This window comes from Cricetulus griseus, chromosome 3, assembly GCF_003668045.3.
Source record: "Cricetulus griseus strain 17A/GY chromosome 3, alternate assembly CriGri-PICRH-1.0, whole genome shotgun sequence".
NCBI classification, from domain to species: domain Eukaryota; kingdom Metazoa; phylum Chordata; class Mammalia; order Rodentia; family Cricetidae; genus Cricetulus; species Cricetulus griseus.
The window spans coordinates 53,229,755-53,257,107 of NC_048596.1; the positions used below are offsets into that span (position 1 = coordinate 53,229,755).

Consider the following 27,353-nt stretch of genomic DNA (forward strand, 5'->3'; position numbering starts at 1 on the left):
TTTATTTGAGGGCTAAGAGGGGAGATAGAACATTGAAGAGCAGGGCAAGAAAGAAGGTTGGACAATGGTCTCTACACTCTTCTTTGGGCCCAAATTTCACTCACTACCATTAGCAGGTGTCTTTAACTGCAAGGACCCCCAGCTGTTGTCTCAAAAGCTTGAGAGCGGTCCCTGGTTGTATCTACTCCTGACCTCAGAAAAAACTGGGACGTTCTCCAGAGAAACAGGTGTGAGAGGTGCAAGGTAAAGGAAAAACCCAAGAGGCGGGCTAGGGTCAGAGGTCATGTGCAGGTTCCAGGGTGGCTGCTGCACCCTCCAAGGCCGTTACTACAATGCTGAGCTGCCTCTGTACTTCAGCCCAAGCTTCAGATCCAGAGTTGGCATTCTGGGCCCTGGCATAGGCATTGGCCAGACCCGGGAATGTGGCAACAGAGGCTGTGTTGGGTGCCCAGAGCACGTGACTGGGGAGAAATAGCAAGCTGACGGTTATTGAGGGCTTAGCCTGGAACTCCTCACTGTTCCCAGGGTCTGGTCTCTGAAAGCCAGGGTTTAGAGCAGGGCATGCGGGGCCTCACTCCCAACCACCGTCGGTGAGTGGATTGGGCAGTGAAGGAACCTCTTTGGGTGGGGGATCATTGCTCTACCCCACCTCCCAGGAGCTTTGTCATAGACTCACCTATAGTATCGCTCCTCTGGGAAAGCCCTTGGGTTCAGGAATGCCCGTTCCAAGAGCATTAGCTGGTCATTGACCATCCGTACCTGCAAGGGACTGGAAGGCATATGGGTCACCCTGCAAGCCAGCAGTTCAGCTACTGGCTTGATGTGTGCCCTTAGTGTCCCCTTCGAGACACCTGCCCACTGCTCATGCTCACTTGGGGCTGTTCTTCTGCAGTGTTGAGATGCGCTGGTCCAAGGCTGCAGCTGCTGTCTCAAACTTCTCCACTGCAGTCACCAGGGGACCTGGGTGGGAAACATCTAGTTTAGCCCTGCCTGGGGATACAGGGTTCCCTGAACTTCTGTGTTGGGGTATGCGTACCCAGGTTGATACCATGCTGCTGTAGTACGGTGCTGAGATCCTCTTGTGCAGCCTGCAGGAAGCTGCGGAGTGTGTCGCTGTAGTCACTGACCTTAAGGGGCAGGAAGAGGCTATCACTGAGCCTTAGAAGCACACTCCCAGCAGTCCGGGCCACAGCTTGGTGGCTGCTGAAACCTGTAGAGGGGACACAAGGCCAGGATTGCATCTTCAGCCCATCCTTCTGCCCTCCTCAGACTGTCCCTGTTCCCTCCTCACCAGGGTCCAGAAACTTTTCCATGTAATCAAACGTGTCAAAAGCCGTGTGGTAGGTAGGGTAGATCCTGGCTGAGGTCTTGCTCTAGAAGAATAAGGAAGAGGGGCTAGACTTGAGGTAGGAAGTCTGTATGCCCACAGTCAGCGACACCTGTAAGCTGTGTTAGTATGTCATGTGAGCCTCAGAATTCCCACTTGAGAGAAGGAACTGAGGCTCAGGGACTAACCTGCCTGATATCTCCCAGATAGGGCAGAGGAAGAGCTTAGGGTTGTGGAGTCAGATATGGGGATCCCAGATGTACTACGCAAGGGCAGCATAGCCAGGGGGAGAAAGGGCCTTAGGGCATCTACTCAAGAGGTGCAGGCCAGCTGGGTGGTGGCGGCTCACGCCTTTAATCCCAGCACTGTCGAGGCAGAGGCAGGTGGATCTCTGAATTTGAAGCCTGCCTGGTCTACAGAGTGAGTGCCAGGACAGGACTGATACACAGAGAAACCCCGTCTTGAAAAACAACAGCAACAAAAACAAAAAAGTGCAGGCCAGTCAGAGAGCTGCAGCTCCCTCCTCAGTCCCCCAAAGAAATTTATGAATCCTCTTACTTCTCTAACATTGCTTGATTAGTGCTGATAACCACAAAGGCATTTCCAAACTCAATTCTCCTTAGTCACTGCCATCCTACAACTGATTGACAACAGTCTTTTCTTCCTCCTCAATAAGGCATAACATGGCATGACAATACAAATATTAGATGAGTATAAACATGCTCAGATAATTTAAGAAAGTTGGTGTGGTAATTTGAATGTAATTGGCCCCCTTAAGCACTATTAGGAGATGTGGTTTTGTTTGAGTAGGTGTGGCCTTGTTGGAGAAATATCACTGTGGAGGTGGGCTTTGAAGTGACACCGTTCACTTCCTGTTGCCCGGGGATCAAGATGTAGAACTCTAAGCCCCTTCTCCAACACCATGTCTGCCTGCATGCCACCATGTCCCACCATGATGATAACAGATTAAACCCTTGAAACTGTAAGCCACCCCAATTAGATGTTTTCCTTTATAAAAGTTGATGTGGTCATGGTGTCTCTTCAAAGAATAGAAACCCTAACTAAGATAGTTGGCCTGTGTTGTTCAGGGTTAATGGCTAGTTTTCATTGTCAACTTGACACAGTCTAGAATCTCCTGGGAAGAGACTCAGAAACTGTCTAGATCAGGATGGCCTGTGGGTGTGTCTGTAGGAGTCTATCTTGATTACAATCACTGAGTTGGGAGGACCATACTGGGTAGCACCATTCCCTAGGGCAGGGATGGAGAAATTGAACCGAGCACCAGCAATCAATCATGCATTCACTCATTGCTTTCTGCCCTTCACTGTGAATGTAATGTGTTCTCTGGAGCTCCTACTGCTGTCACTTCCTGCTGTAATGGACTGTGACCTAGACTTGTGAGCTAAAAAAACCCCATCCTCCTCAAAGTCAATTTTGTTAGGGTGTCGGTAAAGACACACAGCTGCTGAGTGAATGAGCCAGAGCCGCTCTATACCAGACCCTCCCCTGAGATTTAATGCAACAGTACAGGGAGGGGCGTGATGTGGAAGACTGCTCACTCTGTCATAGGTGTAGGCAAGGTCCATGGAAGAGATGCCCAGGAAGTGGATGAATGAGGCATAATCGCTGCCGGCACCCAGTGTACCCATGCTAGAAGAGGGAGGAGAACAGCATTTGGAGGGTGCTGGGTGGACATGCTGAGCCTATGGTCCTGCCTTTCTGGTTTCTGGGCTCACCTGGGGACCAGGCCATACATTGGACTACTGCGGTTGGTGTATCGGATCCAGTTGTCATAGATACTGAGGCCACTGGGACCTGGTGCACTGATCTGGTAGAGAGGAACATCTGATGGCTCAGGAAACCCAGCCTCAACAACTGGATGGGGTCTCTGCCAGATCCCAATCTCCAGATCAGCTGTAATCCCTGGGCCCCACGCCACATAGATCCACCACAACCCCTTGTACCTCTTTGGTGGCAGAAAAAATCACGCTTTGTACAGGGGGTGTCCCCTGTGCCCGGAGGGTAGCATTGGCTGTGGGAGGAAGTAAGGAAACCTGTTTGGACCCAAATCCTTCCTTTTCCAGCCCACCCCCAGCTGGCAGAACTTCCCATACCAAACACAGAGATGTCCACGTTGATGTAGGCCACGGTGCGCTCCTGTAGCTTGCTGAGGAACTCCTACAGAGTGGGGGAACACCTCAATCCATTACCACCCATCCAGGACCCCTTCCACCCATCCTTTTGTGGGGCTCACTCACCTCTGTGAATTCCGTAGAGCCGATGAGCCCAAATTCCTCTGCCCCCCAGCTGGCAAAGATGATGGATCTGCGGGGTCTCCAGGTACCTGGAGAAAAAGGCATGAGAGGCATGAGGAGTCAGAAGGCAGGGTCCTCTCACTCAGGGTGACTTCAGGAGTAGGCTGGGTACATGGAAGGGAGGGAAGAGCTAGAAAAGGGGTACAGTCCATGTCAGGGAGACCTAGCACCCTCCTACCAGTCTTCCAGGAGCCAATCCTCTTTCTAGCCTCCCACTCTCAACATACCCTACCCCAGGAACCCCTGGGTCAGGGTCTCTTTTGGCCAGAATGCCTCACCTCCTCTCTGGTTCATGGTAGACCTGCATTGAGGAAATCTGAACCTCTGTTCTCAATCTCCAAACATCTCAGGAAATATTTATTGATAATACATTACTGTTTGCCCAGTGGCTTTATCCCAAACCAACCCTTACAACGGTATCTTTCCATTTCACAGTTGAGAAAACTGAGGACAGGGAACTTAAATGACTTGCCCAAGGTCATAGCCAGTAGACAGCAGAGCTAGGTTTAAATCTAGACATCCATCTCCAGAGGCCTATGATTTATCCAGGACTCCACCCTTCCTCCCACAGCATTCTGCTGTCTGGCTTCCATCTCTAGGCTACCTACCCACAGTGTGCTTGCCACAGTCCCCAGCCACACTGGGGACTCTGATGCTTGCCCCTCATCAATTCCACATTCCCTCAGCTCCACATGTTCCTTGTTTTGTTGTCACCTCTGGCTGCAACTGCATTATTTGATTGTTATTGTTTGAGTCTCACTTTAATTGTTTTCTGAAACAATTATATATATATATATATATATATATATATATATATATATATATATATATATATAATATATATATCATGCTATATAGTTCAAGTTGGCCTAGAACTACTCCTGTAGCACAGGTTAGTCTTAAACTCACCATCCTCCTGCCTCAGCCTTCCCAGTGTTAAGATCACAGACATGTGGTCAGGCAGTGGTGGCACACGCCTTTAATCCCAGTACTCGGGAGGCAGAGGCAGGTGGATCTCTGTGAGCTCGAGGCCAGCCTAGTGTCCAGAGTGAGTTCCAGGATAGGCTCCAAAGCTACACAGAGAAACCCTGTCTCGAAAAACAAAAAACAAACAAAATGCACAAGGAAAAGATTAGCTATGTCCGACTAATCCCTTGGTTTTTTGAGATGAGGTCTCCATGGTCAAGAACTCACTAAGAAGGCTAGATTGGCTGGCGCAGAACTCCAGGAATCTACCTATCCTCAGTTGACCATCTGCCCTCCTCAGCTGATCTTGACCACATCTCTTTGACCTCCTGTCATTGCCAACAACTCTTCAGTTCATGTCACAAGTGCCTTTTCCAACCTGGACACAGACACCCTTAACCTCCTTCCTAATCTCTCCTCTGATTGCCACTGTCCCTGGCTGCTCATCTTCCTCCCTAGCTATGACCCCTTGCCCTACCTGAGGATACACCACCCTTTCCCCTGAGGAATTCTGGGCTGGAATGTCATCAGAATAGTTAGACTTGCCTTAAAAGGCGTGGCAGAGCCTGGACAGACCATGTTTACAGCCTGTGGGGCCTGACTCTACCAAGACACACAGGAGGCTCCTGAAATGGATGCATATATCAGTAATCTGTTCCTTGAACCCCAAGGTTCCTAAGACCAGGGGCTGGTGCCCAAGTACTTATGCCTCCAGGGCTCACGGCCTGGCTCAGGTGAGCCCTGGAGATGGGAGGTAATGGAAGAAGTGGGCTGGAAATGACTCGTGGGCTTCTGAGGGAGCGACCAGCAGAGAGGATAGTCTCACCCTTCTTTAGCAAGGTCCCCAGGACTCGGGAAATCTCCAGGAGGACAGCGGTACCACTGCTGGGGTCCACCGCTCCATGTACCCAGCTGTCTCGATGGTTTCCATAGATCACATAACGATCTGAAGGGAGGACCAAAATCAGAAAGGCAGAGAAGGGACAGCACTGGGCAGGCAGGTCAAGGTGGGCTGCAACCACGGCAGAACCCAGGGGAGTGGCAGGGCTTGGTGCAAACAGACTCACCAGGTTCCACAGCCCCCTTGATGATGCCCAGGACATTGGAGGAGTTTCTCAGCTCCAGACTGTTGTGGACACTCATTTTTACCTCACTAGGGGTGGAATGAAGGATATGATTAGAATTTAAGCCCTCTCCTGTCCCCTTATCAAATTCAGGAGAAAGCGAGTCCAAAAGAGAGATGACACCATTAGTCACTCGCCCAGTAGGACCAAGAAAAGCAGTAGTAAGCAAAGCTGTCCCTCTTTTGGTTGGAAGCCTTCGTGGCTTGGGAAGAGGGGACACCTGCGAGCAGGAATGCTCAGATGGGGAAGCAGACACTGGCCAAGAGTGCCCTGCCCAGATCCTGGAGTATGTTCAAAGGAGGCGAGGCTGGAGTAGAAAGTGGGTGGGAGGGTCAGGGAGACCCCGTGAGGGGTTTAGTGAGTCACAGTCCTTCCAGTGAGCTTCCCTCCAAAGACCAAGCTGCTCTAGAGAGGCCTGAAATGGTCTTGAAGAGGGAAGCCAAGTAAGAGGGAATCAGGGAGGAAGGGGGCTGGGGGAACTGGAAGGAAGAGAGAAGCCTGCCTCACCTGCCTTCTGGGAAGCTCCCATCCTGCCTGAAGCCTGGCCCCAGCTTGTAGTCACAGCCCAGTGCTCCCTGCCAGGGATCTGGCGCAGAGTCTCCAGTGAGGTTGCTGTGGAGGAGAGAGTGCCCAGGAGGGTAAGATTGGCATCTGCAGGTGTCTGGGGACAGTCAGAGGACTGGGCGCAGGCTCACCAGAGCAGGTCTTTTGCATCCTCAAAGCCAATGGGCTGGGCAGGAATTGGGGGAAATCCAGAGATGTTGTTAAGATCCAGGCGGAAAGAAGAGGGGTGAGCTGGAAGGTAGGGAGTCAGAGGGTCCCCAAAATACTCATAGTAGGAGCCTCGCTCCACACCAGAGGGAGGCAGGCCCCAGGAATTGGGGAAGGTTTCGCTGGGCAAGCTCTTCCCATCATTGATATCAGCAGGGTCTGTGTACACCAGCACTCCGACCACTCCATGTTTGGCAGCATTAATGGCCTGCAGAAGGCAGAGGAGGCTGTGTGTAAGTGACAGATGGGGACAGGCAGGCCCTACACTTCTTCCTGTCTTCTCTATATGGAAATCAGAATCGCTCTGTCTTCTTATGAGCAAGATAATGTTGGCACAAGACATTTATGGCAGAACTACTTGGGCTACTGGTTGTGTCTGGCTGAAAAAGTAGAAGATAGCCTTTAATGGAATACTATGCAGGTATATAGTCATCTGTGGCTAATGCCTGCATCCCAGAACTCAAGAAGCAGAAACAGAAGGATTGTTGTGCAGTTGAGGCTAGCCTGGACCACAGAGTAAAACTCAGTCTCAAACAAACAAACAAAAAATGATGTATACCTTCCAGAAGCAGCACTATTCCCAACATCTAAAATGAGAAACAGCCAAAATGTCCATCAATGTACAAATGAATGAGTAAGAGGTGGTGTACATACTTGGGAACAAGGTCTTATGCAACCCAGGCTGGCCTCAAACTCTCTTAAGTATTCAAGGATGACCTTGAACTTCTGATCTTCCTGCCTTCACACCCTGCCCCCAGTGCTGAGATTACAGGAGTGGGCTACAACATCCAGTTCTGAGGGCTGCTGAGGATCCAATTTAGAGCCTCCTACATGTTAGGCAACCACTCTACCAACCGAACCACATCTGCAGTCCAAAGATGGAATGTTATTCTGACTTGAAAAGGAATAAAGTCCTTATACAACTTCAAGGAACCTTGTAAATGTTAGGCTAGGTGAAATAAGTCAAACACAAAAAGCTACATATTACCAAGTATGGTGTCATACACCTTTGGTTCCAGTACTCAGGAGGCTGAGTCAGGCGGATCTCTGTGAGTTCGAGGCCAGCCTGGTATCCAGAGAAAGTGCCAGGATAGGCTCCAAAGCTACATAAAGAAACCCTGTCTCGAAAAACAAAATAAAACAACAGTTCTGGCTTTCCTGGAACTCACTCTGTAAACAAGGCTGGCTTTGAACTCACAGAGCTCTGCCTGCCTCTGCCTCTCCAGGGCTGGGATTAAAGGCGTGCACTGCCGCCACCACCACAGACAGATGATGTATGATTATACCTGTAACTCTACCACAAATGGATCAGATACTCTCTTCTGGGCACTGAAGGCATCCACACAGCATAAACATGCACATACAGGCACACAGACAGACACATAAACAAATGTCTGAAGTCCTTTTTCATAAAAAATAAAGAAGTTGGCATGTCCAGAGAGAGCATTAGCTGTGCCAGGCTATGGGGCACAATGCTTTTAATCCCAGAACGTGGAGGCAGAGGCAGGCTCTGATCTCCTTGAGTTCAAGGCCAGTCTGCTAAACGGAGCAAGGTCCAGGACAGCCAAGGCTACACAAAGGAACCCTGTCTGGAAAAAAAAATACAACAAAAAAGGGGCACTTGCTACTTTTCCAGAGGACCTGGGTCCAGTTTCCAGCACCCACATGATAGCTCATAATCATCTATAACTCCAATTCCAGGGGATCTGATGTCCTCTTTAGCCTCTGTGGGCACTGCATTTATACTCAGGCAAAACACTCACACACATCAATTAAAATTACAAAAGAAATTAAAGTTGAGGATATCAAGGGTCTGTAGTTCAATGAGAGAAGACATTGTTAAATGGAATTTCAGTTTCAATAAAACAAAATACAGCACACACTCAGATCTCTATGAGTCTGAAGCCAGACTGGTCTATAAATCCAGTTCCAGTACAGCCAGGGCTGTTACACAGAAAAGCCCTTCCCACCTCCCACCCCTCAAGAAAGGAAAAATGTATTTTATTTGTTTAAATTGTGTGTGTCTGTGTGTATGTGTCTGTGTGTAAGTGGGGATGTGCTTGGGTGCCAGTGCCTGAAGAGGCCAGAGGTGTCCTGTAGGGGAAGCTGTAGCCACGCCTACTTAGGGGCTGGCTATAGGTGTGCCTAACCACGCCTTCGAGGGCGTGGTCAGGGTAATATAGATTGAGAGTTTCAGGTGGCTGGGTTTCGCTTTCGTTTTTTGCTTTTCGGCTTGCTGTACAGACTTGCTGCCATGCCGGCTGGCTAGGTCACTCTGTTAGTAAGGCTTTTCCCTATTAAATACCCTTGCATTTCTACTTGGCTCTGTATTGGTAATTTCCCACAATATCTGTGTCCCATCCCCTGGAACTGGAGTTTCAGGTAGTTGTGACCCACCTGACATGGGATCTGGGAACTGAACTCAGGCCCAGAAAGAGCCATCTCTACAGCCCTTGGAATGTTGGTTTCAAATAATGCTACTTACATGGACAGTAATGGTGGTGCATATCACCAATGTTCTTAACACATCATAGACTTTAAAACTGTGACAGACAAGCCAGGCATGGGGCTCACAACTGTAATCCTAGTACTCAGAAGACTGAAGCAGGATGATCACCTTGAGTTGGAGATAAGCCTGGGGCTACATAGGGAGTTCTAGGTTAGTCTGGCCTGTAGCATAAGGACTTTCCTCAGTCTTCCCACATATCATTTTTTAAAAAGGTGAGCATCGCTGAGCATGGCGGTGCATACTTGCAACCACAGAACTTGGGAGGCTGAGGCAGGAGGATTGGGAGTTCAAGATTAACCTGAGATACACACTGAGTTTGAAGCTAGGTTTGGCTACATAATGAGACTCCAAAACAGGAAAAAAACAACAAGCAAACAAACAAAAGAGAGTCTAACAATGACGTAGCTTGTTTAGTAGAGTGCTATAAACCAGGCCTACTGTGGCACACCTCTAATCCGAGCACACATGGTGGGTGGAAGCAGTAGGGCCAGAAACTCAGGCTCATCCTCAGCTACATAATAAGCTCAAGGCTAGCCTCTGCTACATCAGATAAAGAAAATAAACTCTTCCCTCCCCAAGTTGCTTTTGTTATGATATTTATCACAGCAATAGAAACCTTAAGTAAATTTCACTGTGGTGGTGCACACCTTTAATCCCAGCACTTGGGAGGCAGAGACAGGCACATCACTGTGTGTTCCAAGCCAGCCTGATCTACAGAGGGAGTTCCAGGACAGTCAGGGTGGTTGGTTACACAGAAAAACCCTGCCGTGAAAAACAAACAAAAATAAGTAAAAGAAAAAGAAAGAAAGAAACCCCAACTAGGATAGGATATATCCCTTGAAAAACTGGACAAGAAGGCAGGCAAGCAGTGGTGGCGCACGCCTTTTATCCCAGCACTCGGGAGGCAGAGGCAGGCAGATCTTTATGAGTTTGAGGCCAGCCTGGTCTACAGAGCTAGTTCCAGGACAGCCAAGGCTACACAGAGAAACCCTGTCTCGAAAAGCCAGAAAGAAAAACTGGAGAAGAGAACAAGCAGCAGCTACTATCCCCCAGCCTTTTCTTTCTTTTTTCTTACTTTCTTTTGTTTTTTGGGGGGGTGTTTTTGTGTGTGTGTGTGTGTGTGTGTGTGTGTGTGTGTGTGTGTGTGTGTACAAGTGTCTGTGCACCTGATCACTTTCCACCTTATTTTTTGTTTGTTTAGGTTATTATTTTTGCTTTGTTTATATAGTCCTAGTTGTTTTGGAATTCTCTATGTAGACCAGGTTACTCTCAAAGTCATACAAATCCTCCTGTCTTTGTTGGGATTAAAGCTGTGTGCCACCACACCTGGCTTGGTTATTTGTTGTTGTTGTTTTGGCTTTGGTTTTGTTTTTTTCTAAACCTGGAAAACACTATGTAGTGCAGGCTGGCCTGGAACTCACAGACATCTTTCTATCTTTGCCTCCCTCTTCAGGGACTAAAGGCATGCTCCACTTCTAATTTACTTTTTGAGATAACCTGCCTCCCTAAAACCTGAAGCTTTCCAGTTTGACTAGACTGGCTGCCATCTGTGGAACCTCAGGATCGTCTGCATTGCAGAAAGGAGGCTATGGGATATGTTGTTAGTGGTGTGTTTGTTCCCTTAGCCCTGGCCCAGCCTGAGTCCCTGGTCTCAAAGTACACATTTGGAATCAGCAGAGACTTAATTAGACTCAGGGCCTGAGCTCAGCACCCAGGGAAGGAGCAGACAGTGCAGTAGATGGGAGACAAAAACATTACAAGTCTCAGATATATGGCTAGCCCTTAGCAAAGGAGTCTGACGGAGCTCCAGAATGACTGCCTGCCTTTGCGTCTCCTTTCTCATGTATGATCTCCTGGCTGGGGAGGAAATGCCAGTTTTAAGATGTAAGCCTGTGAAACTTTCATAGATCACCAAGTCTCTGAATAAAACACAACTTAAAGAGTCTATTCCTGGGCTGGTAAGATGGCACAGCAGGTAAAAGGTGCTTGCCACCAAGCCTGGTGACCTGAGTTCAATCCCCAGGATACAGAGTGGGACGAGAGAACTGACTCCTGCAAGTTGTCCTCTGTTCCCACACTCAGGAACATTCTTCCCCTCAAATAAATAGATAAATAAATAAATAAATAAATGTTTAAAAAAAGTTTAAAAAAGACTTTTCAAACTTTTTTTTAAAAAATTTGCCAATTAGCTGAGCAGTGGTGGGGTACATCTTTAATCCCAGCACTAGGGAGCCAGAGGCAGGCAGATCTCTGTGAGTTCAAGGCCAGCCTGATCCACAGAGTGAGTTCCAGGACAGCCAGGGCTACACAGAGAGACCCTGTCTTGAGGGAACAAAAAAGAACTTAAGAGCTTGGATTTTTGTCCCTGTTGGCAGCACAAGCCCAGGTGTTCAGGGGACACAATCCCACATAAGCTCACAGCTCAGCCTCCTCCCCCAGCCTCTCCACCCTCTTCTCCTTTTTCTGTCCATCCTTGGCCCTTCTCTACCCAGGTCCCTACACAGTGAATGCTACTCGCCTTGGCTCCGCGTCCCACGCCCCCATATCGAGTCAGGGCTATTGTGCCTTTTAGGTTGATGCCCCGAGTCTCCAGCTCCTTGAAGTCCTCTTCTGAGCCTCGGTTGGCATAGACGAGCTGGCCCTAATCCCAAGAGGAGATCTGTAGGTCAGGCTTGGCCAAAGGCAGGTAAAAGGGATACAAAGACAGAGCAGCAGTAAGGATTTTGGTTCTCTTCCCTCCTCTGCTTCAGAGTGAGAATCAAAGAGAGATGGAATATGGTCGTGGCAGGGTTCCAGGCTCACCTTTGGGGTCCCAGGGGGTGCATAGGCGGCATAAGGTTGCAACACATTGAGCCCCACCTGCTCCCCGGTCAGATTTTTCTCTCTGGGTTGGAAGGAGTGGAAGACCATTCCATTGGGACCCACTGTGTGAGAAGACCCGGTCAGTGCTGGGCCCAGCAGCAGCCCTCACCACCCCAGCATTCCTGGACAAGACCTTACCAATTTCCACAATATTTGGATGCTCCTGGCGGGGGAAGGAGAGCAGGACCTTATACTCAGAGGTCTTGGCTAAGTCCAGGCCAGTTTCTGTATCCTGCCAGCGCTCCAGCAGCAGACGAACCAGGGCCTCATCCCGAGCACTGGAGGCCACATGTGGCTCCTTGGAGAGTTCTCTGAAGGGTGAGCAGGGGAGGGTGGAGTGTGTCAGGGGAGGCCTCTGGCCACCGGGAGTTTGGGAGGACCCACCTCTCACCGAAGGTTCTCTCGGATCCTGCTGGCATCTAGTTGTCCCATTATGGAATCAAGGATTGCCAGGTCCAGGTCCTGGGAGTCTGAAGTGTCAGTTGCTTTGGGGATGGCAAAGTGGCCCAGGATGATCCCCAGTCCAAAGAGGGCAGCAGCCCCAATGCCCACCCCCAGGATTTTCGCCCAATGCATCCTGAGGAAACAGCCTAGCAGCCCCGGCTGGGCTTCCTCATATATGGGGTGTCCAGCTGGTTAACCATTACTCCTGGGTGGTGCTGTTCTTTTGCCCCAGTGCTGAGGAGCTAAGTAAGGAACATCCTGCAGTGCCAGCCAGGAGCTGACACCTGAACCACATTTTGAATTGTTCACCTGAAAGGGCTCTCTGAAGGAACCAGGACAATGTGGTGACACCACAGCTAGCAAAGGGAATGATCCTTCCAAGGTCTCCCTGTGAAACTGACACCACAGCAGGTCTGGGACATACAGGGCCCTGCTGACAGCCCCACTGTGAACCCTGTCACCTCTGTGTCCTCATCAAGGTCATTCAGTCTTTGACACTGGTGCCTTGATGGTGTGAGCAGACTTTTAGTTCAAATGATACCATCTTGCTAGACAAGCTGTGTGATGTTAGTCAATTCTCTTAGCTACTCTGAGCCAAATTTCCTTGCTAGAAAACCATTCATGCTGTTGTCTTCATGAAACCAGACACCATCCGTTGAGATGCTTATAGTCCAGTGTCAGGGCATGAACGGAGGGAAAAGTTAGCAGGATTTTCTGTTTCTGCCTTTCAGAAGTTCCACTTTGGGGGAGGAAGTGGGACTCTTGAAGAGGAGCCTGTTGCAGAACCTAAACCAGGAAGCCCACATCACCTGGCAAAGCAAAGTTCTCCATCCTCAGATGTGGAATTTACTATCATCCTTTTTTTCCCCCACAAAGACAGTATCTCATTGTGTAGTCCTGGTTGGTTTACAGCTCTCTAGATTAGGCTAGTCTCAAACTCACAGACATCTGCCAGCCTCTCCCCCTTCTGCTGGGATTAAAGACTGCACTGCCATACTCTGCCCTCATTCATCTTATCTGCCCCTCCCACCATCCTGCCACGTATCCATCCTTCTTCCCACCCTACGGCCTTTCTCTTCCACCCCTCCACTTACCCTCTCACCCCATCCACTTCTCTGTCAACCTATTTTCCTATCTGTCTCCTCCTGGGCTTTGACCTTCTTTTATTCACCTCTAATCCATCTTCATGGCAGGCCCCAGGAAGCAAAGTCCCACAACAGAGACAGATAGGCTTGATGGTTATCAGGGCCCAGGCTGATAAGACCTTGGGTCTTATCAGAGGACTGTCAATGTATAGAGCACATACCTGTCTCAGAAGGAACTGGAGGACAGTTGCTAAGGTCAGCTGGTAAACTGAACCACGGAGGTTCAGATGACATCCAGGGTATAGTCACACCATGTCCTGAGGATTTAGTTCTTTAAACATTTGAAGCCACTGTGGGACAACTAGTCAATAAGAGTGTGCAGCTGTGCTTGAGTCAGGTTTGTGTCTCGGAGCATGGTGAACAACATTTGTCTGTGCAGCATTTGAGAAATCGACTCAAGCCAGGTGTGGTGAGACAGCAATCACAGCCCTCTGGAGGCAGAAACAGGAGGAGCAAGAGTCCAAGACCAGTCTAGGAAACAGTGAGTCTGTGGCCAGCCCCATGAGACCCTGCCAAAAAAAACGTGTAGGGAAGAAGGTTTAGTCAATGAGAAGTTTCTGTGCAAGCATGAGAACCTGCGTTCCGTCCCCAGTGTCTCTGTACAAGGTCAGGTATGGTAGCTCCTATCTATAGCCCTAACAACCCTATAGGGTTAAGGGAGTGGGGAGGAATCCTCGGGGTCCAATAGCCAGTCAATATAGCCAAATCAGGGAGCTCCAGGTTCAAAGAAAGACCCTATCTCAAAAAATAAAATGGAGGGACCGAAGAGATAATTCAGCATGTGGAAGACCCAGGTTCAGTTCCCAGATTCAATATGGTGGCTTACAACCAGTCACCTCTGACTCCAGTTCCAGAGGGTCTCTGCAAGCACCAGCATTCACACAGTACACAGACATGCATATAGGCAAAAACACCCATACACATAAATAATCTTGTCTTTGGTTTTTCGAGAGAAAAACCACTCACTCTGGATGTCCTGGAACTTGCTCTGTAGACCAGGCTGGCCTTGAACTACATAGAGAAACTCTGTCTTGAAAAACAAAGAAACACAAAACAAAAAGAAAAAAAGAAAGAAATCATCTCTGGCTGTTGGAATCATTTAGTATCTACACTTCCGTTGACACTCAGACACCTTGCTGAATGGGTACTATAACCCTGGCTCTGAACATTCTAGACTTTGGGTGCTGATGGAATTCAGTGCAGAGAGCTAAAGCATGTGAGCTCCTTCCCTCCCTCCCTCCATCACCTCTGTTCAAAGAGCCACTGAGCTCCTTTCCAACCACTGTTCTCTCTCTCCTAGCCCTTCATTCTATTTGCTTCAGCCATAAACAGTGCCTGTGCTGTAGAATCACATGGCCAGGGGTGCTCAGACACAGCATGTTTGACACAGCCTCAAGTCTGGGAATGTCCATTTAGATCTCAGCAAGCAGCAGGGCTGGACCAGCTCCACTTCCCAGTGACTTCTCTGAACACAACCAGAAAACCATCTTAAGTTTCTGAGGGTCTTCCTTCATCAAGTCCTAAAAAGGCCCTCCCACTGCCCTGGCTGGGCCCACAGATCTGACATTTTTTCCTCTCTGCTTTTTTGGGGCTAGAGAGGTGGCTCAGCAGCTAAGAGCACTGACTGTTCTTCCAGATGGACCTGGGTTCAATTCCCAGCACCTACATGGCAGCTCACCACTGTCTGTAGCTCCAGTTCCAGGGACCCAACACCCTCACACAGATATACATGCAGGCAAAATACCAATGAGCATAAAATAAAAATAAGTTTTTAAAAAAGCAAATAAACATGCTTTTTTTTAAAAAAACTAGTTGTGTGGATCAGGTGTGGAGACTCACACCTTTAGTTCCAGCACTGGGAGGCAGAGGCAGGCAGATTTCTGTAAGTTCCAGGACAGCCAGGGCTGTTACACTGAGAAACTGTTCTCAAAAAAAAAAAAAAAAAAAAAAAAAAAAAAAGCAAAACAAAAAACCTAGTTATTTATATGTGTGTGCCCAAATTGCAGCAAAAATAAGGAGGTCAAAGGATGGCTTGATAACAAGTCCAATACCCACAGAGCCATGTTGCCTGCTCTCTCTCTTCTCTTAAACTGCATATGTCAGACAGATGTCAGCTGATGACTGTGCTTCCCAGGTCACTGCTCCACCATTCAGCCTCCTAACCCTGGCCCATCCCTTTGTCCTGCCCTCCTAGTACCATGGCAGAACAAGCATTTCATGTCCCCAAATGAGGTCAGCCTCCACCCTTGGGCCTGGACCACAGCCCGTCATAACTCAAGGCTGTGACTCAGCAAGTCTTACTCCCTCCCACTCCCATGCAAACACACACACACACACACACACACACACACACACACACAGAGAGAGAGAGAGAGAGAGAGAGAGAGAGAGAGAGAGAGAGACACACACACAGAGAGACACACACACACACCCAACAAATTCTGCTTCTACTAGGCCTCTCAAGCAGAGACAGATAATAACCAGAATTCACTAGGGTAAGTCACATTGAATGCTTCAACCCCAACAGGAACTCCTGAGGTATGAACTGTCATCAGCTGTGCTGCAGATGAAGCATGTCCAGTCATGGTCCCACAGCTGCGAAAGCCTCAGCTGTTATTAGAACAGAAAGCAAGGATGAGGCTACAGCTGTCCCACTGCGGTCTCCAGGCAGGAGAGTGCCTACTGGCTCTGTACTTCTGTAGAGATGGCACCACAGGATCACAGGAGGATTTGTCAGTCAGCCCAGTGTCTTGAGGACCAACAAGTCTGGAGGACTGGACATGGTGTTTTGGCAGACACCAACACTTCTTTTGACTACCACATCTGGGGAAGCTAGCGGAGTGTGAACTGAGAGGCCTTGTAAAATCATCACAGCTTCTCTGTGGAACTTGGATTTGAAAGAGACTATTAGGCTGGTACTGCCTGGCAGTGTCAACAGGAGTGGTCATGGAGACTGAGTTTACAACACTACAAGCTGAAGCCCAGAACTCTGGGACCAGGGTGACTAGGTGTTGGTATTCAGGCATCTGTACTGGTCTGCCCTTGGGGTCTTGACAGGATAAGTCCTCAGCTGCAGCCACTAAGAGCAACACCTGTCTACATTCACAACATTTCTGCCCTTTCTCTCTCTCTCTCTCTCTCTCTCTCTCTCTCTCTCTCTCTCTCTCTCTCTCTGTTTCTTTCTCTCTTCCTCAGTCTCTTTCTTTCTTTTCCGCTACTATTGTCTCTACCTCATCTCTGTCCCCCTTTATGCCCCCTCCTTCTCTCTCCTCTTCCAATAAGCCTCCCATGTGAGCCCTGTTGTGTGGTGTGACTCCTTCCCCCAATTTCTTTCTTTCTTTCTTTTTTTATTTTTGAGACAGGGTTTCTCTGTGTAGCTTTGGAGCCTATCCTGGCACTCACTCTGGAGACCAGGCTGGACTCGAACTCACAGAGATCTGACTGCCTCTGCCTCCCGAATGCTGGGATTAAAGGCGTGCGCCACCAACGCCCGGCCAATTTCTTTTTTTAAATTATAACACTTTAGGGACATCTATACTCCTGTGGCTGAGAGCTAGCTGGTGGCTCTGTAACTGACTTGATTCCTAGCAGCCTGGCAGCCTTGGTAGTGCCTACAAGCCTGCTTTCCTGGGTTCTCAGGCCTGAAGCTTGTCAGAGGGGACAGGTAAGTCAGGTCACATTGATATCTGCTCTTAAAAAAAAAAAAAAACAAAACAAAACATTGACCTCCTATTTCTTTATTTATCTATTACGTATACAACATTCTGCTTCCTTGTATATCTGCACACCAGAAGAGGGCACCAGATCTCATAACGGATGGTTGTGAGCCACCAAGTGGTTGCTGGGAATTGAACTCAGGACCTCTGGAAGAACAGTCAGTGCTCTTAACCTCTGAGTCATCTCTTCAGCCCAGTATCTGCTCTTAATGGAAGTCCTTAGGGTGGGGTACTCCTTTCCTGGAATTCCTCAAACTTTATGGTGTTTTCTGTAATTAGTCTATATTCACTCTGCTTTGGAAGAGAAAGCCTCAGGCTGGTCTGTTCCTAAATTCCATCTTGTGCCTTACTAAGCAAGGAAAGTAACTTTCATCTGCATAACAAGACAGTTTGGGTTCTGTAGTTTAGTTCCCATCCAACCCAAAAGGAAATTGAGATATGCCAATAACAGCAATTACAAAAATGATGTTTTGGACTGGGCAGTGGTGGGGCATGCCTTTTAATCCCAGCACTTGGGAGGCAGAGGCAGTCAGATCTGAGTTCTAGGCCATGTGGTCTACAGAGTCACTTTCAGTACTGGCTCCATAGCTACACAGAGAAACCCTGTCTCGAAAAACCAAAAAAAAAAAAAAAAAAAAGAGGTTTATTTACATAAAAGTAGGATGGAACAATTAGTTATTGCTGACAGTGAAATCCTGAGGGAAATGATGTGTTGTAACCCCTCCTGACTAACCTGGGAAGAGCTTGAAATCACCGCAGCAGACAAACATTTCTTTTATATCAGAAATTGGCTCCAGGCCAGAGAAATGGCTCAGCTTGCCACACAAGCTTGGAGACCTGTTCTATCCCTGGAGCCCATGTAAAGGTAAAGAGAGAGAACTCTCCAGAGTTGTTCTTTGACCTCCGCAAGCATTGTGGCATATGTACTTTCCCCTTATTATAAACTACAATTTAAAAATTTGCTTCCTTATGAATGTCAACCAGTCTAAGGGTCCAAAAGACTTAGAAGCCTTTTATTATCTTGCCCAGAGTCTCAAGTATTTAGTCCTCAGTTCTATTGGACAATACTTCAAGATTAAGCAATCTAAATTGAATAATGTTGTGGACACAGAGGGGGTGGGAGTATTTGGAGTCTGTCCAGGCACTCGCTCTGGAGACCAGGCTGGCCTCAAACTCACAGAGATCTGCCTGCCTCTGCCTCCCGAGTGCTGGTATTAAAGGCGTGCGCCACCAACGCCGGGCTGGGAGTAGGTTTTATTATGATAATTGTTCAGTTGGAACCTCCAGCTCATCCCTGCATGGGCCAGAAAATCCCATTCCTTTCTCTCTCTCTCTCTCTCTCTCTCTCTCTCTCTCTCTCTCTCTCTCCTCTGCCTCTCCCTCTCCCCATCTCTCTCCAAATTCCACCACCCACTCAGAGAGTCTCCAAACAGAGGAAAGGCACCCAAAAGCCCAGTTCCAAATTCTTGGCAATTATTACAACTTCCTCCCCTGATGCCGTCAGCAGCCCAAGTCCCCACCTAACTGCTCAGCTTTTGACCATACTTTGACACAAACCCAGCTTGTGGCAGATACATCATCACCCTTTGCCTACAACCTATAAAGTCTCCCTGCTTTAGTTTGGGGGTACAGCTTCATCTCTGGGACTGGTAGTTGTTTTGCTCAAATTAACCTGTTGTTAGACTTTTTCAATTGGGCTTGATCCGGCTTACTGCATCAGCAGAGAAACCTATTATGAGGGACAGAAAACCTATTATTTTTTTTAAGATTTTATTTGTTATGATGTATACAACATTCTGCTTCCATGTATATCTGCACACCAGAAGAAGGCAGCAGATCTCATAACGGATGGTTGTGAGCCACCATGTGGTTGCTGGGAACTGAACTCAGGACCTCTGGAAGAGCAGTCAGTGCTCTTAACTTCTGAGCCATCTCTGCAGCCCCCAGAAAACCTATTATTAGAAAAATTTCCTATATTAGGGAATGTTTTTTACATGATAAATGATAGTCTCTTAGGAGAGGTCCTTAAACAGTTAAGCAGATTCATCATTAACTGTTGGCCAAAACATCCCTGATCAACATAAGTATTGGACCATTTGTTTTTGGAAAATGACATTGTACAACTCTGCAGTGGTCAAGGATGGCAGGAAATGGGTGAAGAGGATGCCTGGAAGCCCCTCCAATCATCAGGAGGGGACTGGGTCTCTGAAGAGGTGTACTGTTGAACCAAAGGTGTGAGCTCTGCGCAGCCTAGCCTGAGACAGGGTCAAACCATGTCTAAGTGTACCCTCATCTTTGAACAACCCCTGGCACTACAAAGACAGAGAGAGAGAAGAGGGGCTGGAGCTGTATGAATTTCGGTGGTAAAGCACTTGCCTAGCACTACGAGGCCCTGGCTTTGATTCCTAACCCTGGGGCTGGCAGGAGAGTCAGGCCTGGTTGGAGGAGGAGCCACAGGCAGGGAGCTCCTGGTTGGTGTCTGCCCAAGAGCAGGTATAAAGGTCAGCTGACCCTCACCCCAATCACCCCCCACCCCCACCCCCCTTTCTAGGGTTTCCTATCCTTTTTAAATTTTGAGAGTTAGAGAAGAGTTCTAGCTCAGGCTCCATAAATGCAGAGGCCACTTACCTGAAGAGGAGTGGGATGCAGCTGACTTTTCCCTAGGGTTTCCCTCCCCAGCTACCCCTCCCCTACTATTCTTTTTTGGCCTTTTGAAACAGGGTTTCTCTATGTAACAATCCTAGTTGTCCTGGAGCTCACTTTGTAGACCAGGCTGGCCTTGAACTCACAGAGATCCGCCTGTCTATGCCACCCTAGTACTGGGACTAAAGGAATACACCACTACCAATCAAGTACCTTTTTTTGTTTTTTTTTTTCTTTTTGGTTTTTTGAGGCAGGGTTTCTCTGTAGCTTTGGAACCTATCCTGGAACTTAATCTGTAGGCTACCACCACCCAGTAAACCCTGCTCTTGATATTCTTTCTTTCTGTCTATCTATCTGTCTGTCTATCTACTATCTGATTATCATCTATCCATCCATCTACTCATCTTTTGCTCTTTTCTGCTCGTTGTTTCTCTGTTTCCTCTATTCTCCCTTGCCTCACAGAAAGCCCTGGCCAGGTCCAGTCTGTTGGTCATGTTCAGTCTAAATCTTTCTCTCTCCGACTTTTCCAGATGCCTCTGACTGTTCTCTTTCATCTCTACAATAAAAAAAATTCCCTTTAACTATACCATGGAGCAGTCAAGTTGTCAGTTTATACAGGTTATCTTTGTTACTTCCCCACTATGTGGGCACCTAGTGAGGCTGGCTCCCCAGGCTGGACAAAGACTGAGAGGCAAATTCCTGAAGCAGTCGCAGCCCAGATCTAAATGCACCTCCAGGCCCTGGGGAGTTCCCACCATCTTTCTGCTTCCCACCCTGTGACCAACAAAAGGCTAGTTGACACTGCTAGTGGCCCAAAAACTGTCCAAGTCCCCCAACTGTCATCCACATTCAGGTAGCCTAGTTCAGTCCTATGCAGGTTCCCCAACTGTCAGTCTGGAGTCAGTGAGCTCCCACAGGTTCCCATAGGGAACCCATTCCCTATGGAGGGATACCTTGCTCAGCCTAGAAACAGTGGGAAAAGCCTTGGTCCTGCCCCAAATGATATGACAGATTTTGATGATTCCTTATTGGAGGCCTCACCCCCTCTGAGGAGTGGATGGAGATGGTGGGGGGAGTGGGATGATGGGAGTTAGAGGGATTTGTATGTAAAATAAGGTTGTTTTTAAAATAAAAAATGACAAAAAATGGCTTTAAGTAAGCCCCCCACACCCCAAAAAAGAGTGATGACTTGCTGGAGGTCATAGGGGGGAAGAAATTCTTCCTGACCTTAGTGTGTTCTGTCTGTACTCTCAAATTACAGCCTTGATCCTCAAGGATGAAGTAGAGCCCTTCCCAGTCCTGTCCCTCCCTGGATGTACCACAGAACAGTACTTGAGTAAGTCTGAAGGCAGTGCTGTGGGGGTTAGGAAGGTCCAGAGACCCAGATCTCCTTGGAGTTGATGGATCCTACCCCACCCAAGTGCCAGGCCCATGGACGCTTGGTTCTGCAACTCAGTGGGGATCTTTATTGCTGGGGCTTAAAGAGGGGCTGACTGGTGGAGCAGCCTCCTGAAGAGGTGTCCATTCTCTGGCCTCAGGCCTGGCCTGGGCTGATTGCTGTTCCCATGAGACACTATCTTCTGGGGATAGGGTGGCTGCTGGCTGCGGTGTAGGAGGCTCAAGGGAGTAGTGCTGGGCAGAAACTCTCTTCAGCTGCCCAAGAGCCAAGGCTTCCTCTTGGGTGTCCTCTGCCTCCTCCTGGATGTCCTCTGCTTTCTCCTGGGTGTCCTCTGCCTCCTCCTGGATGTCCTCTGCTTTCTTCTTGGTGTCCTCTGCTTTCTCCTGGGTGTCCTCTGCTTTCTCCTTGGTGTCCTCTGCTTTCTCCTGGGTGTCCTCTGCTTTCTCCTTGGTGTCCTCTGCTTTCTCCTGGGTGTCCTCTGCTTTCTCCTGGGTGTCCTCTGCTTTCTCCTGGGTGTCCTCTGCTTCCTCCTGGGTAACCCCTGCTTCCTCTTGAGAGACTTCAGCTGTCTTTTGGGTGACTCTATAGTTCTTTGGTGTGAGCAGAGTTTTCTCCAGGTTTTCGTACAATGAGGTAGCCTAGGAGAAAGGGTTGCAGGGCCCGAGATGGTGGCTGACCAGCAGGACTACCTTCAGCCCCAGGAGCGAAGGGGTGAGGCTGGGGGCAGGAAGGAGCCAAAGCAAAGGTATGGCTCTGGGGCTAGGGGTCTCACCAGGCTTTCTAGCTTCTCTTCAAGGGCCAGGTTGTCCCTTTTGTTATCCTTAAGTGCCTCCTGAAGCCTAGAGTAAAAAAGAGGTTACCTAAACCCAAGCTCTTTTCCCAGTCACATGCTTCCTGTGTCAGCTCTGTTGGCTGGTGCTTCCTAAGATTTAATCCATTGTGGAGGGAACTGTTCCTTCCATTGAAAGATTTTAGTTTGCTGAGAGAAAAAGTTTTGAAAGCTTTTAGTTCACAGAGAGAAAACGTTTACCACAGGCCTTGGCCATTACAAGGAAGTTGGCCCCACCCCGGGCACATCCTATGGTTTAGACGGGGCAATCGCCAAGACAACCTTCTTTGGGTCACACCTGGCTGGCCAACAGACAATCAAGGACTTTTCAGGGTACATTCTATGGATTTTCCTTCATAGAAAAGCAGGTCACACCTGGATGACCACTTTAACATGAGATCATACTTTGTAATCAATCACTTTGTGCCCCTTGCCTCTATGCTGATCTGCGGTTTTTCCTATATAAGGAGCTTGCACCCCATGCTGGGGTGTGCAACTTCCCCGATATTGCTGACACCCGAATGCGAATTTGTTCAATAAACCCTCTTGCTTTTGCAGCTCTTGGTCTGGTTTCTGAGTCTCGGGGGCTCCTCGGGATCCTGAGGCCCTTAGGGGTCTGGGGGGTCTTTCACATCAGCTGCTTTTTCTCTTTATTTTTTTTTCATTTTTTGTTTTTATATTTTTGTTTTGTTGTTGTTGAGACAGGGTCTCATTATATAGCCCTGACTGGCCTGGAACTCACTATGTAAACAAGACTGGACTGCCTGCCTCACCTCCTGGTTCTGGGATTTAAAGACATGGACCACTACACCCAGCATTCTATTTTATGTATGTATTTATTTATTTTTGCTTTAAAAATTATTTTATGTGCATTGGTGTGAGGGTGTCAGATCCTCTGGAACTGGAATTATAGACAGTTGAACCCAGGTCTCTGGAAGAGCAGTCAGTGCTCTTAACTCCTGAGCCATCTTGAGTCCCCAGTATTCTCTTTAAGATTTACTTATTTAGCCAAGAGGCGGTGGCGCACTCAGAAGGCAGAGGCAGGTAGATCTCTGTGAGTTCGAGATCAGTCTGGTCTACAAGAGCTAGTTCCAGGACAGGCTCCAGAGCTACACAGGGAAAGCCTGTCTCAAAAAGCCAAAAAAAAAAAAAAAAGATTTACTTATTTATACTGGGTGGTAGTGGCTCAGGTCTTTAATCCTAGTACTCAGGAGGCAGAGGCAGGTAGATCTCTGTGAGTTTCAGGACAGCCTGGTCTTCTTCAGAGTGAATTCCAGGACATCCAGGGCTACAAAGTAAAAACCAAAAAAAAAAAAAAAAAAAAAAAAAGTTAACTTATTTCTAGTTTATATTATGAATGTTTTGCCTGTTCCTATGCCTGGTGTCCTCAGAAGCCAGAAAAGAGAATCAGATCCCCTGGGACTAGAGTTATAGACAGTTGTGAGCCTCTATGTGGGTGCTGGGGTCTGAACTTGGGTCCTCTCCAAAAGTAGCCAGTGCTCTTAACTGTTTAACCATCTCTCCAACCCCTTCTCTTTAATTAGACAATTTCAAGACAGACTCTTGTGTTGTCTAGGCTAGCTTCAGGCTTACTATGGAGACAAAGATGACCTTGAACTCTTGACCCTTCTATTTCTACCCCCAACTGCTGAGACCACCTGCATGCACCCCCACACTTAGTCTATACAAGACTAGGATTGGAATCCCAGCTTCCTGAGAGGCTCAACCAACTAAGCTACATTCTCAAACCTTATTTGTTATTTACTCATAACAAGGTCTCACACAGCCTAGACTGACCTAGAATTTTCATAGCGAAGATGATGTCCAACCCCTGGTCTTCCTGCTTCCACCTCCAAATTCTGGGGTTGCAGGTGTGTACCCACACCCAACTCCTCCTCCTCCTTCTCCTCCTCCTCCTCTTCTTTTTTTTTTTTTTTTTTTTTTTTTGGTTTTTTGAGGCAGGGTTTCTCTGTGGCTTTGGAGACTGTCCTGGAACTAGGTCTTGTAGACCAGGCTGGTCTCGAACTCAGAGATCCGCCTGCCTCTGCCTCCCGAGTGCTGGGATTAAAGGCGTGCACCACCAACGCATGGCTTACCCAACTCTTCTGTAGAAAGAGACAGGCTGCTTATCACTTGGGCTGGGCCATGCTTCCTCTGGAGTCTCCATGGAGCAGGGCAGAAGGCTGGCCATCCCTCTGTGCTGTATCAGGGCTGGTTCAGGACTCTGTATGGTTCCAGGTTGGTGAGTTTCTACTATGAATCAGCCCTGCCTGAGAGCTCTGTGCCTGCAGTGTGTGAGTGGAAACTTGAATTGCTCAGATCCAGGGTTAAAGGCATGAAGCACTAGAGGAGAGGCATCACTTCTATCCCAGGACCTCTGTTCCCAGGTAGAATTGAGCAGACCCCGAGCTCCATTGGCTGACATCACAGAATGGAATCCTCTACAGCTAGCTAGCTATCCAGTTCTTTGACGTTAAAGGTAAGAATCCTCGGCCGGGCGTTGGGGTGCACACCTTTAATCCCAGCACTCAGGAGGCAGAGGCAGGTGGATCTCTGAGTTTGAGGCCAGCCTGGTCTCCAGAGCAAGTGCCAGGACAGGCTCCAAAGCTACACAAAGAAACCCTGTCTCAAAAAAACAAAAAACAAAACAAAAAGGTAAGAATCCTCAATATACTAGATTCCTGCTACTCAGCCATGGCTGTGGTCACTAACCAGTGGGACAGATCCTGATGTTGTAAGATACTTCTGTTTGGGAGGTGAGGGCCCTGATGGCAAGGAGGTTATCTAGGGTGGGACAGAATAAAGACAGAAGAGGACACAAACAGAGGATTCAGGGTAAGTGAAGACCCAAAGCCACAGTCAAAGCCCTCAGCTAAGAACCAGAGCTGGCTTCACCACCAAGTCCTGTAAACTTCACGCCATGTGTCCCTCAAGCTTACCTCTGGCACTCCTTCTGTAAATTCTGTATCTCCTCTGAAGTACGCCTAGGGCCCCAATCTTCCTGACTCAGGAACTGTTGCTCCAGTGTCTCCGTGTCCCTGGGGAGGTGAGAGCAGACCTCAGGGTCTGGAGGCCAGTTGATAGTTCCCAGCCCAACACCCAGCTCCATCAGTCATGTGTGGGTGGGCCTTCCTGCTGTTCAGCCCAAAGCTTAAACTTAGCACAGGTCTGAATAGTCCTGGTGAACAAGGGTTGTCTCCCACCTCCCTCAGGTGATACCTACCCACTCACAGACAGACAACCATTCAAGCAGCCTTACGATTCGCCATCTTTGGGCTCTGGGGTGTTCAGGAGTGTGAACAGGAATGTGACAGTGGGTTCCGACTGAAGGTCCAGCGTTTGCTCTGAAGACCTCTTTGCAGAAAAGGCACCTTGGTGACTGAAGTGGCATGAGACTTCCAACCCAAGAGCCTCGTCCTTCCTCCCCTTCTTGCCCTTTTCATCTCTCTGCTTTACAGGGATTTGGTCTCTGTGCCCCTCAACTTATGGGGAGGAAGCAGTGGAAAAGACAGGGCCAATGAGAGTAGTCTTTTTGAAGAGGCCTGCCAGCTGGAGAAGAACCCAAGATGCCCCAGCAGCTAGAGGCTGCAGCAAGAGGGAGGAGTTGGAGGATCAAGAACTTCTGTAGGCCACCTCTCTCCCTTGCCTTCTGTCTTAGGGTTAGTAGTAAATTAGGGAGATCCGGGATGGAGAGATGGCTCAGAGGTTAAGAGCACCACCAGCAACCACTTGGTGGCTCACAACCATCTGTAGTGAGATCTGGTGCCCTCTTCTGGTGTGCAGATATACATAGAAGCAGAATGTTGTATACATAATAAATAAAATCTTCAAAAAAAATTAGGGAGACCCTAGGACTTGCTGTCACCTCCATGCTGGGCTCCTCAGAGTCCCCAGGTTCTTCTAGTGGCGGTTCTTCTAGTGGCGGCTCAGCAGGCTGCATTACTGTTTTCAGGGTCTGCTTGGAGTGGACACTCGGTATGCCTGTGAGAGACTGAGGGAGACAGACCTTCCTGGTCACCTGCTTCCCCCATCCTATTTGTTTGCCTTTTCTAACAAGCTTTGTTTTCTTGGAGTAGGTAATTGGTCTAGGGAGTGTCCATTACCAGCTCTATTAAGGAAGCCAGAACCCCCAAGCTGGTGTTGCTAGACCATGGTCCTGCCCAGATGGTAAAGCCCTCAGCAAATACAGGATGCCCAGTGTTGATGGTTAATAGTGTCACCTTGACAATCTAGAATCACCTAGGAGACAAACCTCCTGGCATGTTGCTGAAGAAGTTGCTACATTGGGTTAACTGAGAGAGGAAGACCTGCCCTAGACATGGCTGTCACCATTCCATGGGCTGAGGTTCTAGACAGAATGAAAACCCGAAAGAGAACCGAGCACTGCCATTCATCTGGCCCTGCATCATGAATACAGAAGCAATGTGACCAGACTCATGTTGCCATGACAACCCTGCCACGGTGAACCACATCCTCAAACTGTGAGCCAAGATAAACCCTCCTTACTTAAGCTGTTTTGTCATACGATAAGAAATGTGATCAATACACAGTTTTCTATTTTTTCCAAGTTTATTACCACTGTGATATGTGTATGGCCCACATGTGAGGGTCAGAAGACAACTCTTGGGAGCCAGTTCTTTCTTCCACCTTTGACTTCAAGAAACAAACCAGGGGGGCTGGAGAGATGGCTGAGGTTAAGAGCACTGACTGCTCTTCCAGAGGTCCTGAGTTCAATTCCCAGCAACCACATGGTGGCTCACAACTATCCGTTATGAGATCTGGTGCCCTCTTCTGGTGTGCAGATATACTTGGAAGCAGAATGTTGTATACATAATAAATAAAATCTTAAAAAAAAAGAAAAAGAAAAGAAACAAACCAGGGTTGTTAGACTTGTTTGGTACAGGCTCTTGCCCATGGAGTCATCCCAGGAGCCCATGACTATCTCCAGGGAATGAATCCAATTGCATCCCCAAGGTGAATACTGTAGGTAAAGCTGTAGTCTTGGCATTTAGGGGGTAGAGGCAGGAGTATCAATAATTTAAGACCAGCCAGGTGGTGGTGGCACACGCCTTTGATCCCAGTACTTGGGTGTCAGAGGCAGGCAGATCTCTGAGCTCAAGACCAGCCTGGTCTACAGAACAAGTTCCAGAACAGACAGGGCTACCCAAAGAAACCCTGTCTCAAAAACAAAACAAACAAGATTTTAAGGCCTAATAATTCAGCTAAATTATTCAGCTAAATAACGACTTAAAGGCCAGCCTGGGCTACATGAGACCCTATTTGGAATAACAATAAGATAGGAA

The 27,353-nt window shown here is 48.3% G+C and overlaps 2 protein-coding genes across 2 annotated transcripts; both read right to left on the reverse strand.

Annotated features, from left to right (window-relative positions):
* Positions 1 to 5: 5 nt before the first annotated feature.
* Positions 6 to 12,450, reverse strand: Naaladl1 (N-acetylated alpha-linked acidic dipeptidase like 1). Its single transcript, XM_027408518.2, has 18 exons — positions 12,266 to 12,450; positions 12,013 to 12,185; positions 11,815 to 11,936; positions 11,531 to 11,653; positions 6,428 to 6,711; positions 6,240 to 6,344; positions 5,676 to 5,761; positions 5,435 to 5,554; positions 3,586 to 3,671; positions 3,442 to 3,505; positions 3,292 to 3,359; positions 3,064 to 3,155; positions 2,887 to 2,977; positions 1,292 to 1,373; positions 1,037 to 1,210; positions 873 to 960; positions 677 to 769; positions 6 to 461 (listed from the first exon to the last, which is right to left on the reverse strand). The coding sequence occupies exons 1-18, from the start codon at positions 12,448 to 12,450 to the stop codon at positions 275 to 277; spliced, it is 2,223 nt and encodes a 740-aa protein (XP_027264319.1). The 3' UTR covers positions 6 to 274.
* Positions 12,451 to 20,473: 8,023 nt separating this feature from the next.
* Positions 20,474 to 26,758, reverse strand: LOC118237983 (aspartic and glutamic acid-rich protein-like). Its single transcript, XM_035441595.1, has 6 exons — positions 25,916 to 26,758; positions 25,310 to 25,404; positions 24,990 to 25,088; positions 21,994 to 22,060; positions 21,641 to 21,859; positions 20,474 to 20,596 (listed from the first exon to the last, which is right to left on the reverse strand). Exons 1-6 carry the CDS (start codon positions 25,988 to 25,990, stop codon positions 20,474 to 20,476), a joined length of 678 nt encoding a protein of 225 aa, XP_035297486.1. The 5' UTR covers positions 25,991 to 26,758.
* Positions 26,759 to 27,353: the final 595 nt, after the last annotated feature.